The sequence below is a fragment of the Trichoderma gamsii genome (genome assembly GCF_001481775.2).
Source record: "Trichoderma gamsii strain T6085 chromosome Unknown Scaffold_9.2, whole genome shotgun sequence".
Classification (NCBI taxonomy): domain Eukaryota; kingdom Fungi; phylum Ascomycota; class Sordariomycetes; order Hypocreales; family Hypocreaceae; genus Trichoderma; species Trichoderma gamsii.
Window position 1 is genome coordinate 887,794 of NW_020171346.1, and position 24,167 is coordinate 911,960.

The window sequence follows — 24,167 nt, forward strand, 5'->3', positions numbered from 1 at the left end:
CGGCCTTGACAGGCCTTTCGTCTTACGGAGTTATACAAACTCATCGACTTCTGGTCTTCTAGCGACTCCCACTTCCCGACTCCAAGCAGCCAAACCCCACGCTCGCCCCTCTTTTACCCGAGAGCAGCTCGTTCTCGTGCTATCTGTTGACGACTTGGTGTAACGGAAGAACAGCATCCGCAGCTCAATTAGCACTAGACTGAGTGCGCTGTAGGCGAGCTAATGACCTGGTTCCATTTCACTCCGCAAATTCAAGGATCTAGACTAGATGCAAGTGTGGAGTAATATGGCACGCTCCTGCGCTCATCGTGGGACACAGGTCTTCACCAAGGTGATGGGCCTGGCCCGACATAATACATACCAACTGCAATAGCACAACATGTGGCGTGTCACCGCTCTCACGGGAGCATCAAAGCGGCTAAACTCCAATTATACGTGGACTAAAAGTTGTAGACGCCATGCAAAAAAGCACATCTCGGACAACTATCGTAAGCCGTGCTGAATAAACCTCTCCCGGTGTCTCTTTCGGAGCAGTACTTGAGAAATGAAATGGCTATGTCCTACTTTATTGCATTCAGTAGTGAGAACGAAGCGTAACATTCATGAGATCGCATGCATATATCTAATCTTCCGTAACAATACCCTGCACCATTATGGTGTGCATACAAGTATCTACTCCGTAGTAGGCTGTGCTTTCGGCGGTCGTATTCCGTATCTGTAAAAGTTATGCATAAGAATAGTTCGGAAGATCGGATTCATTTGAGCCAAGGCGCGCTGACTTAGTCGTGTTTAGTGTGATGTATCACAATGATTGAGATGATACGAAGGGAAACGACACTAGTCTAACGCCTTGACTTTTCCCAGAGCTCGCATGCGAAACGTATTTGATTGCTACACGTGCGGAGAGAGTATTGATAAAGATGATTGGCTTTGTTCTTGAGGAACGTGATGCAGCTAGCACAGGTCGTTTGAGCGCACAATAGCTCCATGCACTCAGCCTAGAGTCTCTGTAGATACAAATAACAATAATGCCACAGAGAATCCAGTCGATTCAAGAACATAGTCCGATGATATTGGTTCTTCTGTTGGGAAAATAGGGAGCGCCAGTTTTGTATGGGTATGGTCATGATATCCGACTATTGGATCCAGTTCTTAATATTCTACTGAAATAGACTGAATTGGCAAACAGCGCAATATTGGAGGTATAGATCGTTCTTAACATAACCACAACTGCAAAGCGTCATATAAGAGCAAGCAAAGATTTTTCATTCCTAGTAATCTTCCTAGATAAGCATCCTGTTTTGTGGACTTGGGAAAACATTTCCAGTGGTCCGCTATATCGGCTTCCGGTGGTTAATCTGTGGTGTCTCATAAGTAAGCTGAACAATGTCATTACCTCGTTATTACAGCTTAAAAAAAAGTAATTTGTCGGCTGTGCCACGGCTTGGGCGTAATAAACATCGTACGATTTATATCCTGTTAAGGCTTCCGTATCTACTTCTATCTAGTTATGGTGCTCACTAAGTGCTACTAAGCCTGGTGGAGAAGAGACCAGTACTACTGCTATTTACCAATGGCAAAACTGCTTTTTGGCGCTCCAATCCCATCTCTCAAAGCCAGACCCAAAGGACGCCAAGATGCAAAGATGTTATCATTGCTGGCGTCGCTGCTACATACACCGAGTTCCGTCATGTTTAGCCTAAACGGGGCATTTCACGAAAGCCCCGCGACTACCACTAGCTTTGCATGAAAAGTTATGGAGCTCTCTTTAACGTCTGATTGAGGAGTCTCTTCCGTCGGTTATATTACCGCTGGGTATACAGGTCAATCGACAGTAGGAGGAGTAGTCAATTACAGATCAAGCGTTTTCGCAAACGGGCATCATGAAGTTTCGTGATGGAATGTGGCTGCCCATTGAGGGCAAAAGGACAGAATACGCAGAGGATATCTACACTGTCACGCAGAGGCAAGACGGCCGAGCTTTGTCTTTGCTATGTCCCACGAAGCATGTTCGATCGAGAGGAGATACCCTAAACCTGCCCACTGTAACACTGGTAAGCATGCTCAAATCTTCAAAAAGGTTGGTCGGGGGGCTCATAAATCGTTTAGGATATCGAAGCTGTGTTCGATGGCGTAATTTCTGTTGAGACAACACACTGGTCTGGAGCTGCCAATAGAGGGCCTCACTTTGACCTTTTTCCTGACGGGAAGCCTGAGGACCATGCCAAGATTTCTGTATCTGATAAAGGCACAATAATCTCGTCAGGCTCTCTTAGTGCCACGATTCACCCTAACCAGCACACATTTGACATCCGCTTTCATGCAACGGATGGATCCAAGCAGCTCACATCGTTGTTGAATCGCAGTGTTGGATTTGCATATGGTCCAGCGCCCAGCAGCCCGCTTCAGCTTGATGACATGAGAAACTTCGACCATTACATCTTTACACAGACAACGTTGAGTGTGGGGGAAACTGTTCACGGACTTGGGGAACGTTTTGGTGCTTTCAATAAGGTGGGCCAGAGCGTCAGTCTATGGAATGCAGACGGCGGTACGTCGTCGGACCAAGCTTACAAGAACGTATCTTTTTGGCTGAGCAGCCGCGGTTATGGTGTATTTATCGATACGCCGGATCATGTCGAGCTTGAAATTGGCAGCGAACGATCATGCCGCGTGCAGACAAGCGTGAAAGGACAACGTCTGAAATGGTATCTGATTTATGGACCTTCGCCAAAAGAAGTCCTCTATAAATACACGATTTTAACGGGCAGGGCCGGCCGGGTTCCTAGCTGGAGCTTCGGCTTGTGGCTTTCGACATCGTTTACAACAAGCTATGACGAGAAAACCGTCTCCTCGTTTCTAGAGGGTATGAAAAGCCGCGATATTCCGATCGAAGTCTTCCATTACGACTGCTTCTGGTTAAAGGCGTTTCATTGGTGCGACTTTGTCTTTGACACCGAAATGTTTCCCGATCCCAAAGGCATGATAAGTCGAATTAAAGCTAGCGGACTTGTCCAAAAAGTCTGCGTTTGGACCAATCCGTATCTCGGCCAAGCTTCGCCTGTTTTTAGGATGGCGGCAGAGAAAGGGTATCTACTTAAACGAAAAAATGGCGACGTGTGGCAGACTGATCTCTGGCAGGCTGGAATGGGACTCATTGACTTTACAAACCCTGAAGCTACCAAGTGGTTTACCGGCTGCATGGAGCAACTCTTTGACACGGGTATCGATTCCATCAAAACGGATTTTGGAGAGAGAATTCCGACAGGTGACGTCCAATGGTATGATGAAAGCGTGGATCCGTCAAAGATGCACAACTACTATTCGTTCATTTACAACAAGGTTGTATATGAGGCTTTACAGAAACGATACGGCGAGAATGAAGCAGTTCTCTTTGCGCGATCTTCTACCGCCGGTTCACAACGTTTCCCATTACAGTGGGGTGGTGACTGTGAATCAACCCCCGAAGCAATGGCAGAATCGCTTCGTGGAGGTCTATCTCTTGGCCTATGTGGTTTTTCATTCTGGAGCGTGGATATCGGTGGATTCGAAGGCTCCCCACCTCCTTGGATCTACAAACGCTGGGTTGCTTTCGGATTATTAACATCTCACAGCCGTCTTCATGGCAGCAATAGCTACCGCGTTCCATGGACCATTGATAACGACGATCAAGGAGAACAGAGCTGTTCAAAAACATTGGCAAGGTGGACCGCTCTAAAGGCCCGCCTCATGCCTTACCTCTACGCACAAGCTGTGGAAGCTATTGCGGGAGGCCTTCCGCTGAGTGTCCGCGCCATGTGCCTTGAATTTCCAGAAGATCCAACTTCCTGGTACTTGGATCGCCAATTCATGATTGGATCCAAATTGCTGGTGGCTCCAATCTTTGAAGAACCAGGAGAGGTAGAGTTCTACTTACCTGAGGGACGGTGGACGAACTTTTTCACAGGCGAAGTGAAATTGGGGCCTAGATGGGTGAGGGAAACTCACGACTTCGACACGCTACCATTGTATGTGCGTGAAAATACAGTCCTAGTTTTGGGTAAGGAAGGTGAAAGACGGACAGTATATGACTACGTCAAGGACATTGAGGTTCGTACATATCATGTCAGCGCTAGGGCTAAGGTGAACCTTGTAGATAGTGACGGTAACTTGAAAGGTACTTTGGAAGTGGATTCGAAGGATAATATCGAAACCAGCTGGGAAAAATAGAGACAATGAGATAAAAATGTAGCTTAGTAGTATAGAAATGCTTTTACATGTTGCATCTCTGCACAGGTAGTATAGATTAGCTATCAAGGGCGCAGTACCCAGTATACAATAACAAAGAGAAATATATTGCTATCATTGTAAATGCCTTGAGGTATCTTGACGGGAGCATATAAGAGTTCAATAGTGGTTCAAAGCCGTCTTGATGAAACAGTTCAAGCCATCAAGACTCTAAAGAGCGAGGGATACCAATCTATAGTATCTCACATTCACATATGGAGTATATAGCGGGACATTATTTTATCTCTCTGCCTCGCATTCACAATCAGTATTTTGCCCCCTAACTGGCAGATGAGAGTGAACGATGGCTATAGTATGATGCATTTTAGCTACCGTGATCGCCTCCTACAATACCAGTGTTAAATCAAAGTTCTTGACTTATATATAGAAGTTCAGTATTACTTGAGTTGAGTCATTAGTGCTGGATATTAATTGTGACGCGGACAAGCCATATTCATGATCTTTATGCGCTGTGTGAAATGTACTCGTAAAACAAAACCAAAATAAAATACGCCATTGCAATCTAAATACTCTACACAATGGAAACGACAAGGAACCAGGTTGGAACGATCTAATATATGGAGATTTGTCAAGCTCCATGATGTGATCCAAGGCGTAAGAAGCCCTACGGTAGCATTATGAACTGCAAGTATGCATGAAAGTGTTGCCAAGTTGTTACTTTGCTAAGTGATGAAAACATATTGTTACCAATCTATACGTATAAGTCGTAGCTAGACTGCAGTATTACCAAGTCTGTTAAACCATAAAGGCGTAAAATACCAAACGCTAAGCATAACCGTTTTGATGCAAGTGAATCCACAAGTAACATATACAAATATTTAGAACGATATAACACTAGAGAAGTTGCAAAATAAAGTCAAGGATGAGCCTCTACCGTCCCTCTTTGTTCAGCGTCTCAAGCTGTGCATCCTGAGAAACTGGCAGATAGGTCTGGCCCTTTTTGCTCTGTGCATAACGGTCCTTAGCCCAGCCGTATAGGGCACTTCCACCTAAGATCAGAGCCATGCTGCCAGCACGGTTGGCAGTCAACGGCTCTCCCAGAGTTACAACAGCGACGGAGCTCTGGGCTACTCCTCGCGCGGCTGTCACAATCATGTGCGTAGTTGGGCTGGTAACCTCGAGCTGCATGAATGTGGCTATTGTGAGCAGAAATCCGGCAACGCCAGTCAACACCGCCGTGCCTAGGAACTGGTGGGCAGTAGCAGATGCATCAGCCGTCTCTGCTGAGCTCAGGACAGCTACCGTAGTTCCCATTTCTCCAGACAGTAATAGCAGCGGCAGATAAAACGCAATAGCCATGACATTCGACATCCAGACCATCTGCCACATTCCCTCGCTGCTTTTTCCGAGAAAGCGCTTCACAACCACAGACTCGATAGCTGTAGTAAAACTCGAGATGACTCCAAGCAATACGCCTTTCCCGCTGGTTAGCATCTGGCTATAATCAGATGCCATTCCGGCGCCAAAGCCGGCCATCACCAAAGCACAGCCGCCAAGCGACAATGGCGGGTAGTATGGGCGCGGTCGAAGTACGAGAAGCGATAAAATTAGAGTAAAAGGGAGCAGGAGACCACGAGCGATCTGGTAGACGGAAGCGTTAACCGAAGCCAAGCAGTACGTCTTGGCGAGGATGCCGACAAGTCGAGCAGCAGTGAGTGGAAGAAGTGCAATCCATGCCTACAGATTATGGAGATTGCATTAGCAGCGACTCTTCAGCTGATAGATACGATTAAGATGGCAGTTTCAGCAGCAAGGGCACAATACTATCAAGCTGTCCAGACTTTAACTGCCACTTCAACAGAACATACCGAAACGGGCCTTGACAAGGTAATCCACTTTGTAAAGTAGCCGATAGTTGTGAGCAGTACAACCTGTACTGTTGTCTGGAAGGCCAGCAGCGTCACAGGGGCATCGATACCATTCAGTGCTGACTTGGAGAGAATCGTACTCAAGATGGCACAGGTGGAATGGAAGAGGACTGTCAGAGCAACTCGGCGCCGGGACGGCGGTTGCGGCTCTATGACCTCACTCATGATGAAAAACTGGTCGGGGAAAAGATATTGAACGAGTGACTAGAAAAAAACAGCAAATGAACGGCAGGAAAATTATCTCCCAAAACACAGCTCCAGAGAAAAATATTCTACAATGAGTTTACTTCAAACCATTTGTTACGAAACGAAAGAAAAAAGTCCGGAGTAGTGATTGCTATGGCTTTTGCAGCCGCAACTACGAGCCGCACTACTGCTCCAGGATCTACCTGGGAGTAACAGTTAAGGGGTAAGCTACGCTAATGCCGCTCTGACTACTCCATATCCAGGAAAGATATCTGCCTTGTGGCTCTCAGGCTATGGATGGCAAGGTTGCCAGGAATTAGAAGACGCCGCTAGCCTGAACGCCTGCGAATCCATAGCGGAGATTTCTTATCAGCCCTGACTTAGCACAGGCCCCAGCGAGGCATCAAGTGCCTATTGCACCTGGAGTTCTGGGGACTATTTATTTGCTTTAGCGTATCTGCTAAAAGTGTTTGGTCGAGTGCTGTCCATGGCTAGTATTCAGCTAGAACGTCTATATGGGTCTGCGAATAAAGGCTCAACTTCCACGACTTCGAGTGGACGATGGAGTCTTGCCATGCTCCATACCTGTAACTCGGCTCTGCCAAGTTGAGAACCTCTTTTGTAGCGATCGGCCGTTAGGCGTCTTATCTGCTCACCCCTTTTCTGTAGAGGAACGGCAAATCTACTCCGTAAATAGCAGGAACTAACAAGACACGAAATGCCAAGTGACAAACCTGGGATCTATCAACTGCGGCTGATGGTGAGCATGCGCGTGCCTCACGCAACCCCTCCAATAAGCACAGGTTGTCCGTTGACTCGCACCATGATGAGGCGCGCTATAGCGCTCAGGTTCAATCCCTGATTACGTCGCCTCCTCCGCACTAACGCCTTGGCAGGCTCCGCTAATAAAAATGAACAGAGTATCGTCCAGCCACTCATAGCGGCGTATATTGCGAAGCCGTCCTGATGGTACAGTTGCCAAGACTCAACAACTCCCAAGAGAGATGCCGCATATGCCGGGTGACCTCCAAGTACCCAGTACTATCGGAGGTTGCTGGCTTGATCCTTGCAGCAACTGGACAATAGTAAGCGACCAAGGTCCAATATTAAAAAAAGAAATGCAGAGGGAAGAGGTAGAGGGAAGGAGGGGGGGAGTCTCGGATGGCTTAAGAGAGTCCGGAAAGATAGTTTGGCGCAGGTGGGAGAATGGAATCAGAGAGAATATTCCCTTGAGTCTAAAATGCAATATATGCTACATAATCCATAGATGATAACCCAGCCCAAGAAGAAGAAAAAAATGTGTATCTCCGGAATTATTGAAAAGAAATGCTGTATAAAATCGCTGTAGGGCGTCATCATGATGAGCCAGTGTCTGCGTCTGCCGGCACAATCCCGCTCTTTCTGAAATCCTCATCCATCCATTTCCTCACATTCAGCCTGTTTTGTTTCATTAGCTTCTTGGCTGCAGCTTGGACCTTGTCCTTCTTGTCCTGGTATGCTTTCGCGTCCCCAACTACCCTCTCAACTGTCTCCATTTCCCTCTCATCCGGCTCTGATAGCCAGACTGCTTCGCGCGGTAGATATGAATATGCCGCAATAATCTTTTCGCTCGCTACCAGAGGAACTCCTGCAATAAGGGAAGCAGGAACCGTAGAAGACGCTTTGCGATCCAAGTAGGTATCAGATGCAAATGCAGGAATCACTGCGTATGACTTTGAGAGTAGTCTGTAAAAGTCGGGATATGAAAGATCCTCGTCAAACGCAACGTTGTTGCGAATGTTCTCAGGAACTTGGACGTGCGGGCCATGTCCGATTAAGTGTAATTTGACTTTGTCGGCAGGTTGGCCGCTCGTCAAATCGGTCGTTCCATTCATCTTCTTGACGACATTGTCCAGGCTGCCAAAGATTCGTTTGTAATCTCGACGTTCGGGAGCGTAATCTCCCTGCATAGCTAGTGAAACTTCGCTTGAAGACTCCTCGTTTGTCTGATTAATCGGGAAAACTGGAGGAAATGTTCGTGCGGTGACGGTTGCCTGCAAGTCTTTCCACTGCGTCACAGACTTTTGTAGAAGAAAGTCCACAGTATGTTGGCTGAGGCCGATGAAATCAACTCGTTCCTGGTCAACCCATTCTCGGACGACGTCGACGTGTTTGCCCTTGTTCCAGTAGTCGGCATGGTGGACTAAGCAGAACAGGTGTGTCGTTTCGTTGTGAAGAAGGTGTCGAAGAGGATTAACTACCGACTCTCGTTTTTCCATGTCCAATTCACAGGTCGTAGAAATAACGAAATGGGGAGGAGGAAGATTCTTGACATCATCCTTGAAGGTGTTGGAGTTGTTAACAGATAAGATTGGTGTTTCCAGCTCAAGGTCGTTGATGATAACATCAGACTTGTAGCGTTGTTTCGCAAAATAGAGCCTCAGTTCTGCATTTGGGTGTCCTCCAAAGGCATATACCAGCGCCGCCGTCACTTCGTCGTGGACACCAGCAGACTCGACAATGGCGATGCGAATGGGTTCGTGTTTCTCACAGGGGAACCGATCATTCCACCACAGCGTGTCGTCGTCATCAGTAAAAAGGCTCTGCCATATCGGTTCATCACCAAGAAGTAGATTCCTGGTGCTTTCACGGCTGCTCAAGAATAGTAATGCAATAGCAAGAAGAATAAAGAATAAGTATAAGGAGCGTAATCGCCTATAGTAGGCGGTAAAGGCCATCTTGAGCATGTTGAGAAACAAAACAAATCATAAAGGTACAAGAAAAATAGACATCATGCCCTTTCACAGCGGCATATGGAACGAGAGGTAGAAAGAAAGAGTTACTAAAAGATCAAGGTTAGCATGAGCAGGCTGCCCCGGATCGTAGTTTAAAGACCCGAGCCCTTCTATGATACTGCCCAGTAAGACTATTACTGCTTCGTACGACTACACCCAAGAACCCCAGTCAGCCCCAGGCCGCGACTTTCCATATGCGTACGTAGCGAGAGACTATCAATATTTCACTTGTACCACTGCCAAGACAGCTCGCGCTCTCCTTTATGTAGTGTGCCATGGTTATGGAGTGCACTAGCACGACTATCTTGTAGCAGACTACTCCGTAGAAGTAGTTAGTGGGGACGATCCCGGCAATTTTTGTAGTGACGCTACACCAGCGCCAGGCCCAGATTAGGGGCAGCCTCACGAATACTGGCATGGGGGGACTGAGAAATTGCCATTCTGAAGTACCGTCTACCTGCTTGTTCCTCTTCTTGATCAGCTTTGCTGGTCTTACCTACGCAGATTGCCGTTGCCGCTAGATCCTCTGAGCACGTCCCACTGTAGTGTGATCTCTCAGGCCAATTTTGTCCCATGACAACTACAGCTCAGAGTAGGTGTCGTTGCCGGCCTTGAGGACGAAAGGTGTAGTGTACACTTCTCACGATGCTGCTTGCGAATCGCTTTGGCAGGGTCACGATCATCGCGGGGGTGACCCTTCTGATATCGTTTCTCTTGGTGATTCTTGCACAGAGCGCCGATATTCGGTCACATCTTCCTAGTTCCACTGCCTCAATATGGCCAGCGTCGGATTGTGCTGCGGCGGTAGAGCGCAGGAAGAATATTTCCTACGATCTCACAACACCACCTTCGGTTGGATGCGAAGACATTGTCAATGATCTCCAACAAAGACTTATTCAGGCGTATACGAAGAGCCTCAAGGGTGTTCGATATGCGAACATTTGGGGTTACCTGGAAACAGAGAACAAGGGCGATGCCGCCATTTGGTCTGCGCAACAGATTCTCATGAGCATGCTCGGCATTGAGATGATGGAGGCCTGCAGGTACGGACCTTGGCCCTTTTCTTCCCTTTAAAGCATCCCATAACGAAGGCTTCTCATCCTAACTAATGCCGTGATCAATAGATTCGTGGATAGAGACTGCGACATCAAGCGCTTTCGCAAGGTTCTCGAGGACCATCGCCCCAACTCAGCCATCATCATGGCAGGCGGTGGCAACTTCAACGACTACTACTGGGAAGACCAACCTTCACGTATGAAGATGATTGAGACCTTCACCAATGTCTCTATTCGCGCTTTTCCTCAAAGCGTATACATGACGAACCCCGAGCGCATCAAGGCGACCGAAGAGGCCTTTGGCAAACACAAAGATCTGCAGCTTGCTGCGCGCGATAAGCCCAGCTACGACTGGCTTGACAAGACCTTTTCCCAAAAGGAAGGTATTGAGAGTCATCTTGTGCCAGACATTGCATTCATGTGGGGAAATCGATCTGATTTCAGAGTCAATACACCAAAGACGTACGTACTTCCTGCCGCATGCTTTGACCTTCGTGTTTTCATTTCCCGCTCTAACATCTCTATGCTTGTACCCACAGTCATGATATTCTCATTCTTGCTCGGAAGGACGCGGAAATCTCCGATGGCGACTCTTCCGACATTGAATTTGGCGAGGGCGAACTGGACCTGGGCGGCAGTGTAGGCAAAGTTACCTACCAGAAGGTTGACTGGAAATTCACCCACACGCCGGATATCGACCCGCCAAAGACTCGTGATGAAGCAGCAGGCTCAACTGCGCCCAAGCGAGAAAACGGCAAAAACCAGCGAGCCTGGGCCAAGTCCATTGCCGGCTTTGAGCTTCTGGGCTCAGCGCGCTTCGTCATTACCGATCGCCTCCACGGCCATATCTTGTCTACACTTATCGGCGTCCCCCACGTTCTCATGGACAGCAAACTGGGCAAGAACCTCAACTTCCACAACACTTGGACTCGCGACTGCGATTGTACCAGGGTTGCATTCAGCATTAACCAGGCGCTCGACGTGGCTCGCCTTTATTTTGAAAAGGAGGGAAAAGCCTAGAAATCGCAAGGCTGGTAACACTAATTTCACGCGTCTGCTTGGCATCCACATAGATTAAGCCACAGAAGCTTTTTGGCGGGTTTTCAATTTTTCGTCATTAGTACATTGTAGTATATGGATTTTAGGACACTTAGACTGAGAATAATGATCCTTCAACGTACCCGCTGAGGGTGCGATGCTTCACGATCTGGTATTAGCAATGGTTAAGCTTAACCTCGTACCTGACTAAAGGCACGCTTGCACATACTTGCTGTACCCCTTACGTTAGTTACGATAGGAATACTAAGGGCCTTTTCAGCAAAGTCTTGGGCGACAAGAGTGGATTTTAGTTGATTGATGCTCCAGAATTGAAAATTGCAGCTTGCATTAGCAGCCATAGTGCCGTTTCGCGATAGAGTAGCTACGCGTGCCTTAGCAAGCCACTTGACATAAACGAATGATGCTAACCAAACAACATGACTCAAGGTCCAGCACCGTTCTGTCGGTATCTGTTTCCACTGAATTTTAGCCCATAGGCCAACGGCAAATTTACCAAGCTTGCCCCTGCAACTCTGTTCAGGCCCCGTCTTGTCTATCAAATGGTAGGTGTGGTTTTGCGGGAGCTGAGAATTCAACAGAAAACACTTTTTTTTTAGCTTGACAAGTAGTCTAACATTTCGCTTCTTGAAAAGAATAATTATAACATTGGCAACTTGTATGTGCAATGTTACACCGTGCTATAAGTTACAATATGGAGTTTTTAAGATATGCACCTATAGAGTGGAAATTATGTAGCACCAGAATGAGCCACAAAGTTGCCTTTATTGACTTGGCATGCCGCATCACACAATCTGCCAGCCACCAATCTCAATTGACTCAGACACATTTTAGAACTAAACGGGGTGATAGAGATATCGCAGTTTGTTTCACTATGGTTTCTATTGGTGCATCTCTATTCGCATGTCGAATTACTCCCATCAGCAGCAGGCGATGCGAAGTTCGCCTAACCTAAACCATCCCCATTCTCAACAACTTGTTTCCAAACTCCAGGAAGTAATAATCAGCATAGACCAAGCCATGATCGCTGTATCGCACTAAAGCATATTCGTTATTATTCGCTGTTGCGTGTTTTAAGATGCAGTCAAATGTCACTCCTTCGGCCTTGATCTTGGAGTCGGCATCTGCGACAAGCTGTGCTGGATCTGTGGCTTGACACATATCTATAGTCTCCCTTGCGATGCGCAAAGCATCATTCAGATAGCCTGATCCCTCTCCCAGGATTTGATGCAGTAGTAGAAGACCATTGGCGGCAATCATACCGGCAGAGGAGTCGCGTAGCGGTCTATCACCTATGGGCGCATCAAAGTCCCAAAGGGGAACGAAAGGATATGCATGTTTGGCGCTGCGTAGGCGCTCAAGGAAGTGCTCTGCCAGGCGGATAGCCGTATCTAGGAATATCTGTTCCTTTGTCCAGATATATGTTTGCGTGAAGCCCAGTATGGTCCATGCTTGGCCCCTAGAATAAGACTCATTAACACTGTTCTGTCAACTGCAGAAGTAAGCCTCACCTTGACCATGTCGAATCGTCGCTGTATCCCTGATGGGTATGCTTTGTCTTTAGAGATCCATCGCGAGGATCAAAGTTGACGACATGCCATGTAGAATCGTTACTTCGAATCAAATTCCGCCTGACAAAATGGGCGTGGTCTGTGGCAATATCTATCAGCCGCTGGTTTGATGAGTGGTGCCCAGCATAGAATAGGAGATCCATATCTGCATCTCATTAGTTCAAGTTGTCTCTCTTGACCTCAATCTCCAAACATACTGCACATGCTGTCAACAATGACGAGGAAATTAGAGTCCTTATCCGTAATGTTATATCTTGTGCTAACAGATTTATCCCAGCTCCTGACTGCCTTCATTCTGTCATCGTACCGAGATGCCAAGTTACCTGCGGCGGTCATTACAGAAGCATGGCTGTCATAGTTACCCGTCAGCTCCCAATCTTGCCGTAAAGCAGGCTGGACTATGAATCCAAGGTCATGCGTGTTAGTTCGCTTAGCCATCTGGTGAAGAGGAGCGGCCCAAGTGCGACACAGAGTGAGCAGCTTTGCATGAAAATCTAGGCGATCAATGCCTGGTAAAGGCAGATACTGCGGATATTTGACGTATCTTTCTAGAATGCAGTACAAACTCCCTGGGAAAAAGCCGCATGTCCAGAAGTTGACCTCCTTGGTAATGTAACGTCCTGGAGTCTCTCCATCTTCTGGGGTCCATTCAGGGTATTGAGATGGAGCTTTCTGCTTTTCTCATTAGAATATTAATTTAGGCACGATAGTTGTGGAACATTCAGAGGCAGACTTACGCCATCCTCCAAGTATTCTTCAGCTACTTTCCAAAGCTTCGCCGCGATAACCTCAGAATACAACCCAGAAAGTTCAACTGCAAGCTGATGGCGAGGAAATGTTTTGCTCGCCGTGGTCGTTACATCGGTAGCGGACAATACTGAAGATGGCGTAGGCGGGCTATCTTGGCTGGGCTTTCGCGATAGCCCATCCTGCGAGCTATCCCGCGATAGATCAGTAGAAGACGCCATTTTTTGTTTAGAAGAATTGAGAGTGTTTTCAATTAGACTGCTCGCTGAGTTGAGTGAGACAGATTATCTATGTTCAAAGACATGTGCATGACTAACAAGTGCAAGTGAGCAATGTGTGGCTCGCCTTAAAAAGGCTATCGTCTCAATATAGTTGGTGGAGCTAAACTCACCATCGTTTACCGGGTCGGTTATTCCTACGATGGCGGAATAGATCAGACTCCCCAAGCAGATCATCCCATGACCATCATCGCCTTCAATCGTTCCGGTTTCCTTCAGCGGACACAGCTCTCCGATACTTAGCCCGACACGCCGAAGCAGGCTCCACCCCCGCCGACTGGAGGCGGGACGCGGACAATCGGTAAGTTCATAATGGCATTTTATGTACGGCCTAGTTTCGAGAGGAATTTCTGAGAACTTCTTGGTGGATGCCACTATTGGTGTAGACGAGGGCAAGTTCCATACTTGTGGCCATGGATCAGCCAATATATGAGGCATGCGTAGTCAAGCTGCAGTTTTCTTCCAGAGCTTCTCGAGCAACAGTGCCGTAGACACTCTTATTTCGAGGAACCAACACAGCATTCCACACACCATGGCAGCTCCTGTAAACGGAGACCCGAGGTTCAATCCTCTCCACGGCAACCCGTTTGAGACAAGAGACGATGTCGCCAAGGCTGTGGTATCTCTATTCGAACCTTTATTACCTTTTTTCTCAGAAGGGTGTGCCCGTGTTCAAATTGATGCGTCCACATCCACTTGGGATCGTGCGGCCTGTGACTTGGAGGGCTATGCCAGGCCTTTATTTGGCATTGCGCCGCTGGTTGCTGGCGGAGGGCAATTCGACCACTGGGACAAGTACAGGGAAGGACTGAAGAATGGTACAGATCCGCAACATTCAGAGTATTGGGGACCAGTTCCATCAATGGACCAACGCCATGTGGAGGCAGCTGCCCTTGCATATGCGATCTTGCTTGTCCCAAGTCAATACTGGGAACCACTCGAAGACGCTGTAAAAAGCAACGTCGTTAAGTGGCTGCTGCAGAGTCGCAATGGAGAGCATGGGTCAAATAACCACAAATATTTCCGCATCATGGTGGATCTGGCGCTGGAAAGTGTTGGCGTTGAAGTCGAGAGCACCGGTACAAATGAATATTTGGATGATATGGAGAGGCTATATATATCAGATGGCTGGTATCGCGATGGAGAAGACGAAGGCGACACACGCCGTATAGACTATTATAACCCGTTTGCCATGCACTACTACGGTCTATTCTACGCCGTCCATCGACCTTCAGACAAGGCACGCGGCGAACGGTTCAAACAGAGAGCCCGAGAGTTTGCGCCAGCCTTCTTACACTGGTTCGCAGATTCAGGTTCGAACATTCCCTACGGCCGCAGTCTAGCGTACAGACAATGTGTTGCTGCATACTGGGGCTATCTGGCAGTAGCTGGGGTTGAGGCATTGCCATGGGGCGTCATCAAGGGTATATATCTCCGCAACCTGCGATGGTGGGCGGCACAGCCTATCTCAAGACGAGACGGTATCCTGACGCTTGGTTACGCGTATCCAAATCCTTTCATGGCAGAACGATACCTATCCACCGGTTCTCCTTACTGGGCTATGAAGGTTTTTGGTCCACTGAGCTTGCCTGAAGATCATCCATTCTGGAAAGCAAAGGAACTTCCCATGCCAGATCGTCCGTCAATCGCTTCCTTTCCAGTGCCCGGCCTTGCCTTTATGCATATGCCTGGCCATACGATTATGCTCAACTCTGGACCAGACTCAAATAAAGCCATGCGCTTTGTACCGGAGAAATATCTCAAATTTGCCTATTCAAGTCGATATGGTTTCTCAGTAGAGAGCGATAGCCGAGGATTTGACGTCGGCGCTTTCGATAGCATGATTGCGCTGAGTGACGACGACATACATTATAGGGTGCGCGAACATTGTGAGGCCGCTAAAATGGCTGGGGATAAAATATACTCCTTATGGCGTCCATGGTCAGACGTTATTGTTGAAACATGGCTCATTCCATCCGCCAATTGGCATATTCGCGTTCATCGAATCCAGTCGCCTCGAACACTTGCCACTATCGAGGGCGGATTTGCAGCTCCAAGGGCTGACTTTAGCGTGGATAATGTTCATGTGGATGAGAAAGCGGCGTATGTGTTATGCAATGAGGGCGACTTCAGTGGCATACTGGATGCTTCATCGCCATCAAAGCGAGTTGGGAGAGTTACCAAGCCTCACGGCAATACTAGCCTGATGTTTCCACGCACGCTGGTGCCTCAGCTCAAGGGAACCGTTGAAGCCAACAAGACACAAGTGTTTGCATGCGCTGTCCTTGCGGGTCCGAATGGGAAGCCGATCAAGGAGCAGTGGCAGTTTCCCCCTGAGATTCCGAGCATCGAGGAGCTTGAACGGGAATTCCAAGACAAGGGCGAAGAGATTGCTATCATGAAGCCATACTCGGCACCAAGATGAAATATTTTCTTGTTAACATAGATAATTAATTATTTTTATTGCAGTCTTTGTCATTCAATCAAGAAGTTGACCTTCATTACATTGTCGATGCATAGAACTGTTAGTCATAGGCCTATTTCACCAATTATTACTATAAAACTTGTACAACGTCTTCCTTTTAATTCCATTATTATATCATTTATATCACCAGTTCAATATTTTATCACTTGTAAAAGATGAAAGAGAGTTTTACGGCCACTGTGTATAAGTGCTATCGTCTTTATAACTCCATGTGGTTGTGGTGACAGTATCGTAAATACACCTTCACCGTTAGTGATTTTTTGTGCCTCTTCCATTTTTATAGTTCTGATGATAATCATTGGAAGAATCTTATTTTCTTACTCGTACCACTTTTGATACAAGTTCCATCAATTGGATGCCATGTCGACTTACCTCCTGCCATATAGCGTGAAGCGAGCCTTAGTTTCGGGTCATCGGCACTGGACCCCTGTCTTCGGGCAGCGTGTCCGAAAAACGGCGCGCCTTTACTCCGCATGCCGAAATATTGATCCAACTGCTGTTGGCAGAGCTACCGGCGTCTTCAAAGCCTCCATCTCGAAGAGCACAATGTCTCGAGTCTTCATACGGAGTTAGTAATATTGACTTTAGGGACTTACCCCACCCCAGCCACAATTCCCTAGATCAAGATTGTACCCCATGGGGAAGATCGAAGCCATTCTCAATGGTCATATGCCATTTCCCAGGAGATACAAGGAGGGCGGCAAGCGGAGCGAGACTTGGCCGGCTATCAGCACCATAAGGGCTAGAGGGTGAGTTGGCTTGGTTCGGCCCGTCCGTGAGCCTCGCCTACGCTCCCTGTTATGCTGCTTGTATTCGAGTGGCCGTAAATAAATGGCAGTGTCCGCTGTGAATCAGAAGGGCTCATCTTCGTTTCCTGCTTCGTATGAGCTGGGTACTGGAGCATCTTCAACATCCTTGAATAAGTTCTTGATATCAGCTTACCGGTACAATGTTTCACGTCGATAAGGCTGCTGTCCGCGGCGTCGAAGGCCATACCCTTCGAGAAACTGACAAGCGGGACCGCTTTTGGTGGCACTACCCAGGTCTTCGCAGCCTCAACTTTCTCCTTCTCGGTTGCATCGTCTGTGATATGACCAACGGATACGATGGCTCTATGTTGAATGGACTTCAATCGATCCCCTCTTGGCAGGATGCCTTGGACCACCCGAAAGGCACTCGACTCGGTACGATTTCCAACGGCACTCGATACGGTCAGCTCGCCGCTCTACTTGTTGCCGCGCCTCTCATTCAATGGCTTGGACCACGGCGGCCTATAACTATCGGTTCACTCCTTCTGCTCATCGGGGTTGGCCTTCAAGCAGGCGCCCAAAACTACGCCATGTTCGTTTTCGCTCGTTGCTTGATTGGCTTCGGTAATACGATTCAGAACACAGCATGCCCGATCCTAGCCTCTGAACTGGCCCATCCTTTCCAAAGGACGCAGATAATTGGCATTCAGAACACAACTGGCTCGCTGGGCCAGATCATGGCTGCATGGATTACCTATGGCACTTCGTTTATTGTGAGCTCTTGGTCATGGCGTCTTCCATCACTTCTTCAGGCCACCTCGTCTTGCTTCCAATTGGTCATGTCTTTCTTCATGCCCGAATCGCCTAGATGGCTTGTGTATCAGAATCGCAGCAAAGAGGCATACGACATTCTCGCCAAATACCACGCAGAGGGGGATGAATCCTCAGAGTTATTGCAATACGAGATGGCAGAAATCGAAGCGGCCATTGAGGCGGAGAAAGTTCAAGCGCTGTCTTCATGGATGGGCTGGTTCCGCACCTCCGCCAACCGATACCGACTCTTTATCATTGTGACTTCTGGTTTCATCATCCAATGGTGCGGTAATGCCTTGCTTTCATACTATATCCATCTCGTCTTCAACTCTATCGGCATCACCAACAACAAGCAGCAGCTTCTTCTTAACGGCGGCATCACCATCAATGGCTGGGTTTGGGGCAACTTATTCTCGCTATTCATTGATAAGATAGGCCGCCGTCCTATGTGGCTCATTGGAATGAGCGGCATGTTTGTGGCGTTTTTGTTACTCACTGTATTCACGGGCGTCAACACAGGACTCAATTACGAGAACCATGCTCTGGGTCGTGCAACTATCTTCACCATTTTCCTCTTTGGCGTCTTTTACAAGATGCCTGGTTGCATGCTCAACTCGTACGTTGCCGAAGTTGCGCCATTTGACCTACGGGCCAAAGCCTTTGTTATCTCTAGTTTTGGCGACGCCGCGGCCAACATATTCAGCGGATACACAAACCCTATCGGCCTTGGCGCCATCGGCTGGAAGTACTATATCGTATGGTGCTGCGTGCTTGTTAGCAACTTCATCATCATCTATTTCTTTTACCCGGAAACGAAAAATCTCTCGTTGGAAGAAGTTGCGCAGCTCTTCGACGGACCCAACTCCGTTGAGACAAAGCTCCAGGAAGGGACATTGGAAGTTGAAGACGAGAAAAGTGGCGGGGTTAATGAGGCTACTTCTGCTATTCACATCGGATAAGAGGTTGCAACTGATGTATTTGAATAGTATAGTGATATAGTGTGCTTAGCAAGAAATATGATTTTACTAGTTAGTTGTAAACCATCCACTGATTTACGATGCATAGCAAGTAGTGAAGCAATACTCGTCCCTAGAGTGCCTGAAAATCGCCATGTTAGTGGTGGAAATTTTGTCCCAGGATCACCAAAAGTCGCTAGGCTTACGATAGCAACGCCATAGCGCGGACAATAGCGCCAGCATTCGGCTTGTCCCCCCGCAAAACAGCTCCTTGGGCACACCAGACTGGACCCAGCATAGCATCGTCTGGCTCCATCACGCGGCAGCACGCGACGCATGTCGGGTCCTGCATTGACGCACCCATCAAGTACACCAATCCCAGCTTCCAAGCCCGCTGGCGACTCAGCGAATCTGGACCTATCGTATGCCTCTCTTCCTTGCTACCAGCCATCGTACATAAGCAGAGAATCCCCAAGGATGAGCCAGATCCCGCACAATAGGACAAGTCCAGCTGGGTCAGTAGCTGGAGATGATGAAGGTTCGCCACATGAAGATAGTTTACCCGCGTGCCTTTCTTGCAGGAGAAGGAAGTCGAGATGCTCCAGAGAGAGGCCGAGGTGCGCACAATGCTTCAAGATAGGTACTACAAGTCACGCCTTTCACGTGGCTTGAGATGCCTGTTAACAAATGGGAACTATAGGTGTTGAGTGCCAGTATGTAGTCAAGCAAAAACCGGGTATCAAGGCAGGGGCAGTCGATAATCTCAATCGACGGTTAGGTAAAACATTTTATTTTCCAGTCTATATACAATAACCATCTATCGTATCGCTAACCGGATCAGAGGTGTTGGAACAAATACTCCTGGATAGCTCTGGCAATACAAGAGCCAGATTGGCTGCTTTGCTAGACGGAGATATTGCCAATCTCAATGGCCATAGATTCCCTCAAACAGCGACCGGAATTGGGCAAGAGGGACAAATGACACAAGAAGACGCAATAGGATATGGAACTCGAGATTCTTCTCTTGCTTCCACTTCCCGGGCGGAACACCATCTTCCGAAAAGACAACGCATGGATGAAAGTGATAACGATACTGGAGAGGCTCAGTACTGGGATGCCGATGATGAGTCCTGGATCCCTCCACTGCCGCCCGTTTCATTTCTGGAAGCGGTTGTCGAAGCCCACTTCCAAACTGTGCATCATTGGATTCCGATTCTCCATGAAACGAGATTTCGGGCCAGGTTCAAGGACCTAATTGAGAGGCAAAAGATTCCTGTACTTCTTCATGCTTTATTATCTGCCTCGATCAAGTACGTCGACTTTGAAGCCTTTGGAATGAGTATGCAGGATGTTGCAAGACAGATTCGCGTCTCTCGAAAAGCAGTAATGTCTCATGCGATGGAATCACTCTCTATCCAAAACACTCAAGCTTTGGTCATTATTGCCTTTGACTATGTGCGCATTATGATTGCCCCATTCTTATATCATATGCTAAAGATCTAATAGATGGGAAGCGGCCACATCTCAAAGACATGGCCCATCATTGGCTCTCTGACCAGAGTCGTCGACTACCTGCAGCTAACTATAGAACCAGAGGAAGAGTCGCCGAGGAGACCTCTCTTGAAATCCTTGGCTATTCTAAGTACGGCAAATGATTGGACAGAAACTGAAGAGCGACGAAGGCTTTTCTGGAGCGTTTTTCTTTTGGATAGGTAAGTCTGTTGCATCAATGAACGCCCATGATTCAGCTACTGATATCACGCTTTAGAATTTGTTCGGTCACTACCGGGTGAGAGGTTGGAGCCATCGACTTGTCAAATCGTGACTGACCGGTTTAGGTGGCATACAAGCCTTACATCAGACGACGTTCACCGGCGTTTACCTTGTGGCGGAGCAATGTGGGCACGCTCTGAGCCTGTTTCTACGCCGTACTTTGGAATATGGGATAAAGCTACCGCCAAGATAGGCAACTCAATATCGAATGCGCCAACAATCTATTTATCACCAAAAACGGCGGTTGATGATCCAGCTCCTGGGTCCAATGCTGGCGTGGATGTATCCAAGCTCGGGGCCTTTGCGTATTGCATCGAAGCGACGGAGAATCTCAGCCAAGTTACATCATTTTTCTTACAACAGGGTGTCGATTTTGACGACCGAGATGCTGTCAAAAACTGGCTCACAAGATTCAAGGAGCTTGACTTGCGTTTGGTTCAGTAAGGCACACTCTACATCCTATTACGCGTCTCTGATTTGTTAATTCGTTACTTTTCACAGTTGGAAGATGTTTTTGCCGAAACAGTGGCAAGATTCGAACGTTTCTCGTGATGTTCTAGTCATTAAAATGGACCCGAATCTTACTCTCGCACACATCTCGCACAACACTTCGACAATCCTCCTCCACCAGCATGTTGCGTATCCACCCACCCGATGGAAAGATGTGGTCAAGCTCCCTAGCTCGTGTAGTGCCGAGACATGCCATCTTGCAGCAGTTGAAACATCATCTATTGTGCAAAAGTATTTGCGGTATATGGGCGGAATTGTCAACAGCCAATTCGCCTTTTGCGCTTTCGCGGCTGCGAGAGTTTTGCTCGTTCACTGGCATTCCTGCAAAACAGGTGTATTAGACGCTGCCTTTTTTGACCTTTTACAATGCCTGAGAGACATGTCAGACAAGTGGCGTGGATATTTAAAAACCAGCTCTACTGTCAACGACCTATCAGGTCAGGAAGGAAGACGAATCAAGAACCTCCCTAGCAGATATGTAGAGCAGCTTGAGCATTTGCATGCACGCTTCCTCACCGATATGACATTCTCGACGATGGATTTCACAGATATCCTTTGCGATGCGAGCTTGAACGACTATACCGAGAAATTAACACACAATACACCAATACCCACCAGTCGCGTTAATCATGGACAGTTAGGAAGAGCATATCGGCGCTATTCATCAGGATTTGAAGCATATCAAAATGCTGGCGTGCCTTCTCCTACAAGAAGGTCGGATCACCAGACAAGCCATCGGTCCGACGGATCTCCTATCCGTACGCGGCATTCTGTAGCATATGAGGTCCGTGGCTTCAGAGGACCTTTGGAAGGGACGGCTCTTTCATCGCGACCTCAGGCTGCGCAATCGCCAATAACGACACCATCGCCAAATGAGCGTAGGAGAGGCTTGGACAATTCTGTTCATCTATTGGCTGAGATGAACACGGCAGATAATTATTCTCACAGCCAGCCGCTTATGACTGAAGAAGATGAGCTGACGACCATGTCGAATATGCTACTTGGAAACCAGTTTCTGGAGATGGATCGCGTCATATCACTTCAAAGCACGGATTTCTTTAACTTTGATTCGACTGGAAGAACAGGCTTATCAGGTTAACTCAACAGCAAAGGCACGATAATATCCTGAGCGCAGATGGGTTTCTGTGCTTTATAGTTTGAGCCCGGCTTTCTTAAAGAAAATGATATTGTCGTGCTTGGTTGACTATTACTATTTATGACTATGACTGTGGCTTATGACTTTGTAATTATTGGATGGATATGGTGCTCCGCAAAACTATGAGCGGATTTATGTGCCATATTCTTGTTTGAGGTTTTAGCATCGGACAGTTAGAGAAGAAGCTGCGCAATAGCTTCTGTACGACACAAAGTATGGGCAATACGTGCTGCTGCACATCGCAGGTGCATCCTGACTTCGTCAGCGTTAGCGGAGATCGGGATATCGGGTCACGCCAGCGGGCGGCAATACGCCGATGGCCGCTACAACGATCAGCAAAGGCCCGATTCAGCGTCGACCGCTGTGGATCTTGAAGGAAAATGGCGGCCAATGAATATTTCACACTTCAGCACAGCGAGAGAGATAACAGACCAAACAGAAGAAGGTAGAGAGTAAGAAGAAAGGTGGTAAAGAAGCAATCTCCGAATTGAACAATTTCTGGCAAGGAGAGAAAAGAAGGACGACAATAATATATAATATATTTTCCACTTCATCTAGCGTTCTCCAAAGGGCTAATACGTACGCGGTGCGCTGACAACTCAAGATGTCGACGGCTCATCTGGATTCCCAGGCAAACCTGAAGACTATTATTCTTGAAGGAAGCCGCTTGATAGAGATACGAAGACGTCTGCAAACAGGAAAAGACGAGATTTTAAATAAATCTTTTGTCATTTTGAAGAAGAAAGCTGATGGCTGGCTCAGTCAAGGACCGTGGTCTGTTATGGAGAAGAAAAAAGCTCCTCCAAGCGGGGATATGCACGACTACACCAGCCAAGCTCCATATTGGTGGCCATCATCAGGACCAGACGGGAATCCATACGTGCAACGAGACGGAGAGAGGAATCCTGAAGTGCTTAATTACTCCGATCGTGTCAATATCGAAAAAGTCCTCGCCTCAACATTGGCTCTTGGTCTTGTATGGTTTTACTCTGGGAACGAGGCATACGCCAAGCACGCTGCGGATATCATCAGAACATGGTTCATCAGCCCGGAAACACGAATGAATCCGAACCTCAACCACGCTCAGCTTATCCCGTTCGCTAATACGGGCCGACACATTGGGATCATCGACTTCTCACAGTGGTATACTACGCTCCTAGACATTGCCGTCATTTTAAACAGTGGCAGTTTCTCAGGCGCGTCAGCAGCTAGCTGGACGGCCGAAGATATGGATGGATTCCGTGATTGGAACAGGGAATTCTTGAAGTGGTTGACAGAGAGCGATTTTGGTAAAGCCGAAAGAGCGGAAAAAAACAACCATGGCAGTTTCACTTGTATGCTAGTGTCCGCTATTGCACTGTTTGTTGATAACAAGCAGCTTGTGCACAAAGAAGCGGCTAGCATCCAGCACGATATTAACGAGACCATAAACCCAGATGGAGCTCTTCCCGAGGAACTTCAGCGCACTCGAAGCTGGCACTATTCCAACTTCACGTTATTAGCCTTGACTCGGCTCGCTATGGTAGCTGAGAAAGCAGGAGTAGACCTTTGGCATTATCGCGGGCCCCAAGGTCAGGGAATCTTCAAGGCAATTGAGTATCTTTTACCCGCTGCAACTGGCGCCGCAGCGTGGACATCTAAAGACATTCAGTTCGAACGATACGCTGCGGCGGACATCATCCGTGCTGCTGCTGATGCGGGCCACAAAGCATCGCAACTAGCTATCGACGCAATCGAACTACCTCCGGAGGGAGACTTGTGGCCACTGAGGCCTGCGCCGGAACAGCTAGAACCTGTTAAAGTAAAATCAGGGCAGATTGCAAATTGAGAACAGGTAGGCTTTAGCTTGAGAAGAGAGCAGGAATGAAGAAAAGTGATGCTACTCTGAAGACATTGGATCTTG

General features: G+C 47.8%; 8 protein-coding genes across 8 annotated transcripts; 5 read left to right on the forward strand and 3 right to left on the reverse strand.

Moving 5' to 3' along the window:
* Positions 1–1,883: 1,883 nt before the first annotated feature.
* Positions 1,884–4,209, forward strand: TGAM01_v203561 (alpha-D-xyloside xylohydrolase; the record flags this gene model as incomplete). Its single annotated transcript, XM_024549232.1, has 2 exons — positions 1,884–2,054; positions 2,110–4,209. The coding sequence occupies 2 exons, from the start codon at positions 1,884–1,886 to the stop codon at positions 4,207–4,209; spliced, it is 2,271 nt and encodes a 756-aa protein (XP_024406070.1).
* Positions 4,210–5,157: 948 nt separating this feature from the next.
* Positions 5,158–6,320, reverse strand: TGAM01_v203562 (hypothetical protein; the record flags this gene model as incomplete). The annotated part of the gene is made up of 2 exons (XM_018808488.1): positions 5,158–5,964; positions 6,096–6,320. 2 exons carry the CDS (start codon positions 6,318–6,320, stop codon positions 5,158–5,160), a joined length of 1,032 nt encoding a protein of 343 aa, XP_018658269.1.
* Positions 6,321–7,696: 1,376 nt separating this feature from the next.
* On the reverse strand, positions 7,697–9,067 carry TGAM01_v203563 (hypothetical protein; the record flags this gene model as incomplete). Its single annotated transcript, XM_018808489.2, has 1 exon — positions 7,697–9,067. The coding sequence occupies one exon, from the start codon at positions 9,065–9,067 to the stop codon at positions 7,697–7,699; it is 1,371 nt and encodes a 456-aa protein (XP_018658270.2).
* A 693-nt stretch (positions 9,068–9,760) lies between these two features.
* TGAM01_v203564 (hypothetical protein) lies at positions 9,761–11,190 on the forward strand (the record flags this gene model as incomplete). The annotated part of the gene is made up of 3 exons (XM_018808490.1): positions 9,761–10,158; positions 10,240–10,632; positions 10,710–11,190. The coding sequence occupies 3 exons, from the start codon at positions 9,761–9,763 to the stop codon at positions 11,188–11,190; spliced, it is 1,272 nt and encodes a 423-aa protein (XP_018658271.1).
* Positions 11,191–12,177: 987 nt separating this feature from the next.
* TGAM01_v203565 (unsaturated glucuronyl hydrolase) lies at positions 12,178–13,765 on the reverse strand (the record flags this gene model as incomplete). Its single annotated transcript, XM_018808491.1, has 5 exons — positions 12,178–12,685; positions 12,738–12,942; positions 12,995–13,306; positions 13,364–13,469; positions 13,535–13,765. The coding sequence occupies 5 exons, from the start codon at positions 13,763–13,765 to the stop codon at positions 12,178–12,180; spliced, it is 1,362 nt and encodes a 453-aa protein (XP_018658272.1).
* A 589-nt stretch (positions 13,766–14,354) lies between these two features.
* TGAM01_v203566 (hypothetical protein) lies at positions 14,355–16,247 on the forward strand (the record flags this gene model as incomplete). The annotated part of the gene is made up of 1 exon (XM_018808492.1): positions 14,355–16,247. One exon carries the CDS (start codon positions 14,355–14,357, stop codon positions 16,245–16,247), a length of 1,893 nt encoding a protein of 630 aa, XP_018658273.1.
* A 1,009-nt stretch (positions 16,248–17,256) lies between these two features.
* On the forward strand, positions 17,257–18,828 carry TGAM01_v203567 (hypothetical protein; the record flags this gene model as incomplete). Its single annotated transcript, XM_018808493.2, has 1 exon — positions 17,257–18,828. One exon carries the CDS (start codon positions 17,257–17,259, stop codon positions 18,826–18,828), a length of 1,572 nt encoding a protein of 523 aa, XP_018658274.2.
* Positions 18,829–22,868: 4,040 nt separating this feature from the next.
* Positions 22,869–24,092, forward strand: TGAM01_v203568 (hypothetical protein; the record flags this gene model as incomplete). Its single annotated transcript, XM_018808494.1, has 1 exon — positions 22,869–24,092. The coding sequence occupies one exon, from the start codon at positions 22,869–22,871 to the stop codon at positions 24,090–24,092; it is 1,224 nt and encodes a 407-aa protein (XP_018658275.1).
* Between the last annotated feature and the right edge of the window lie 75 nt (positions 24,093–24,167).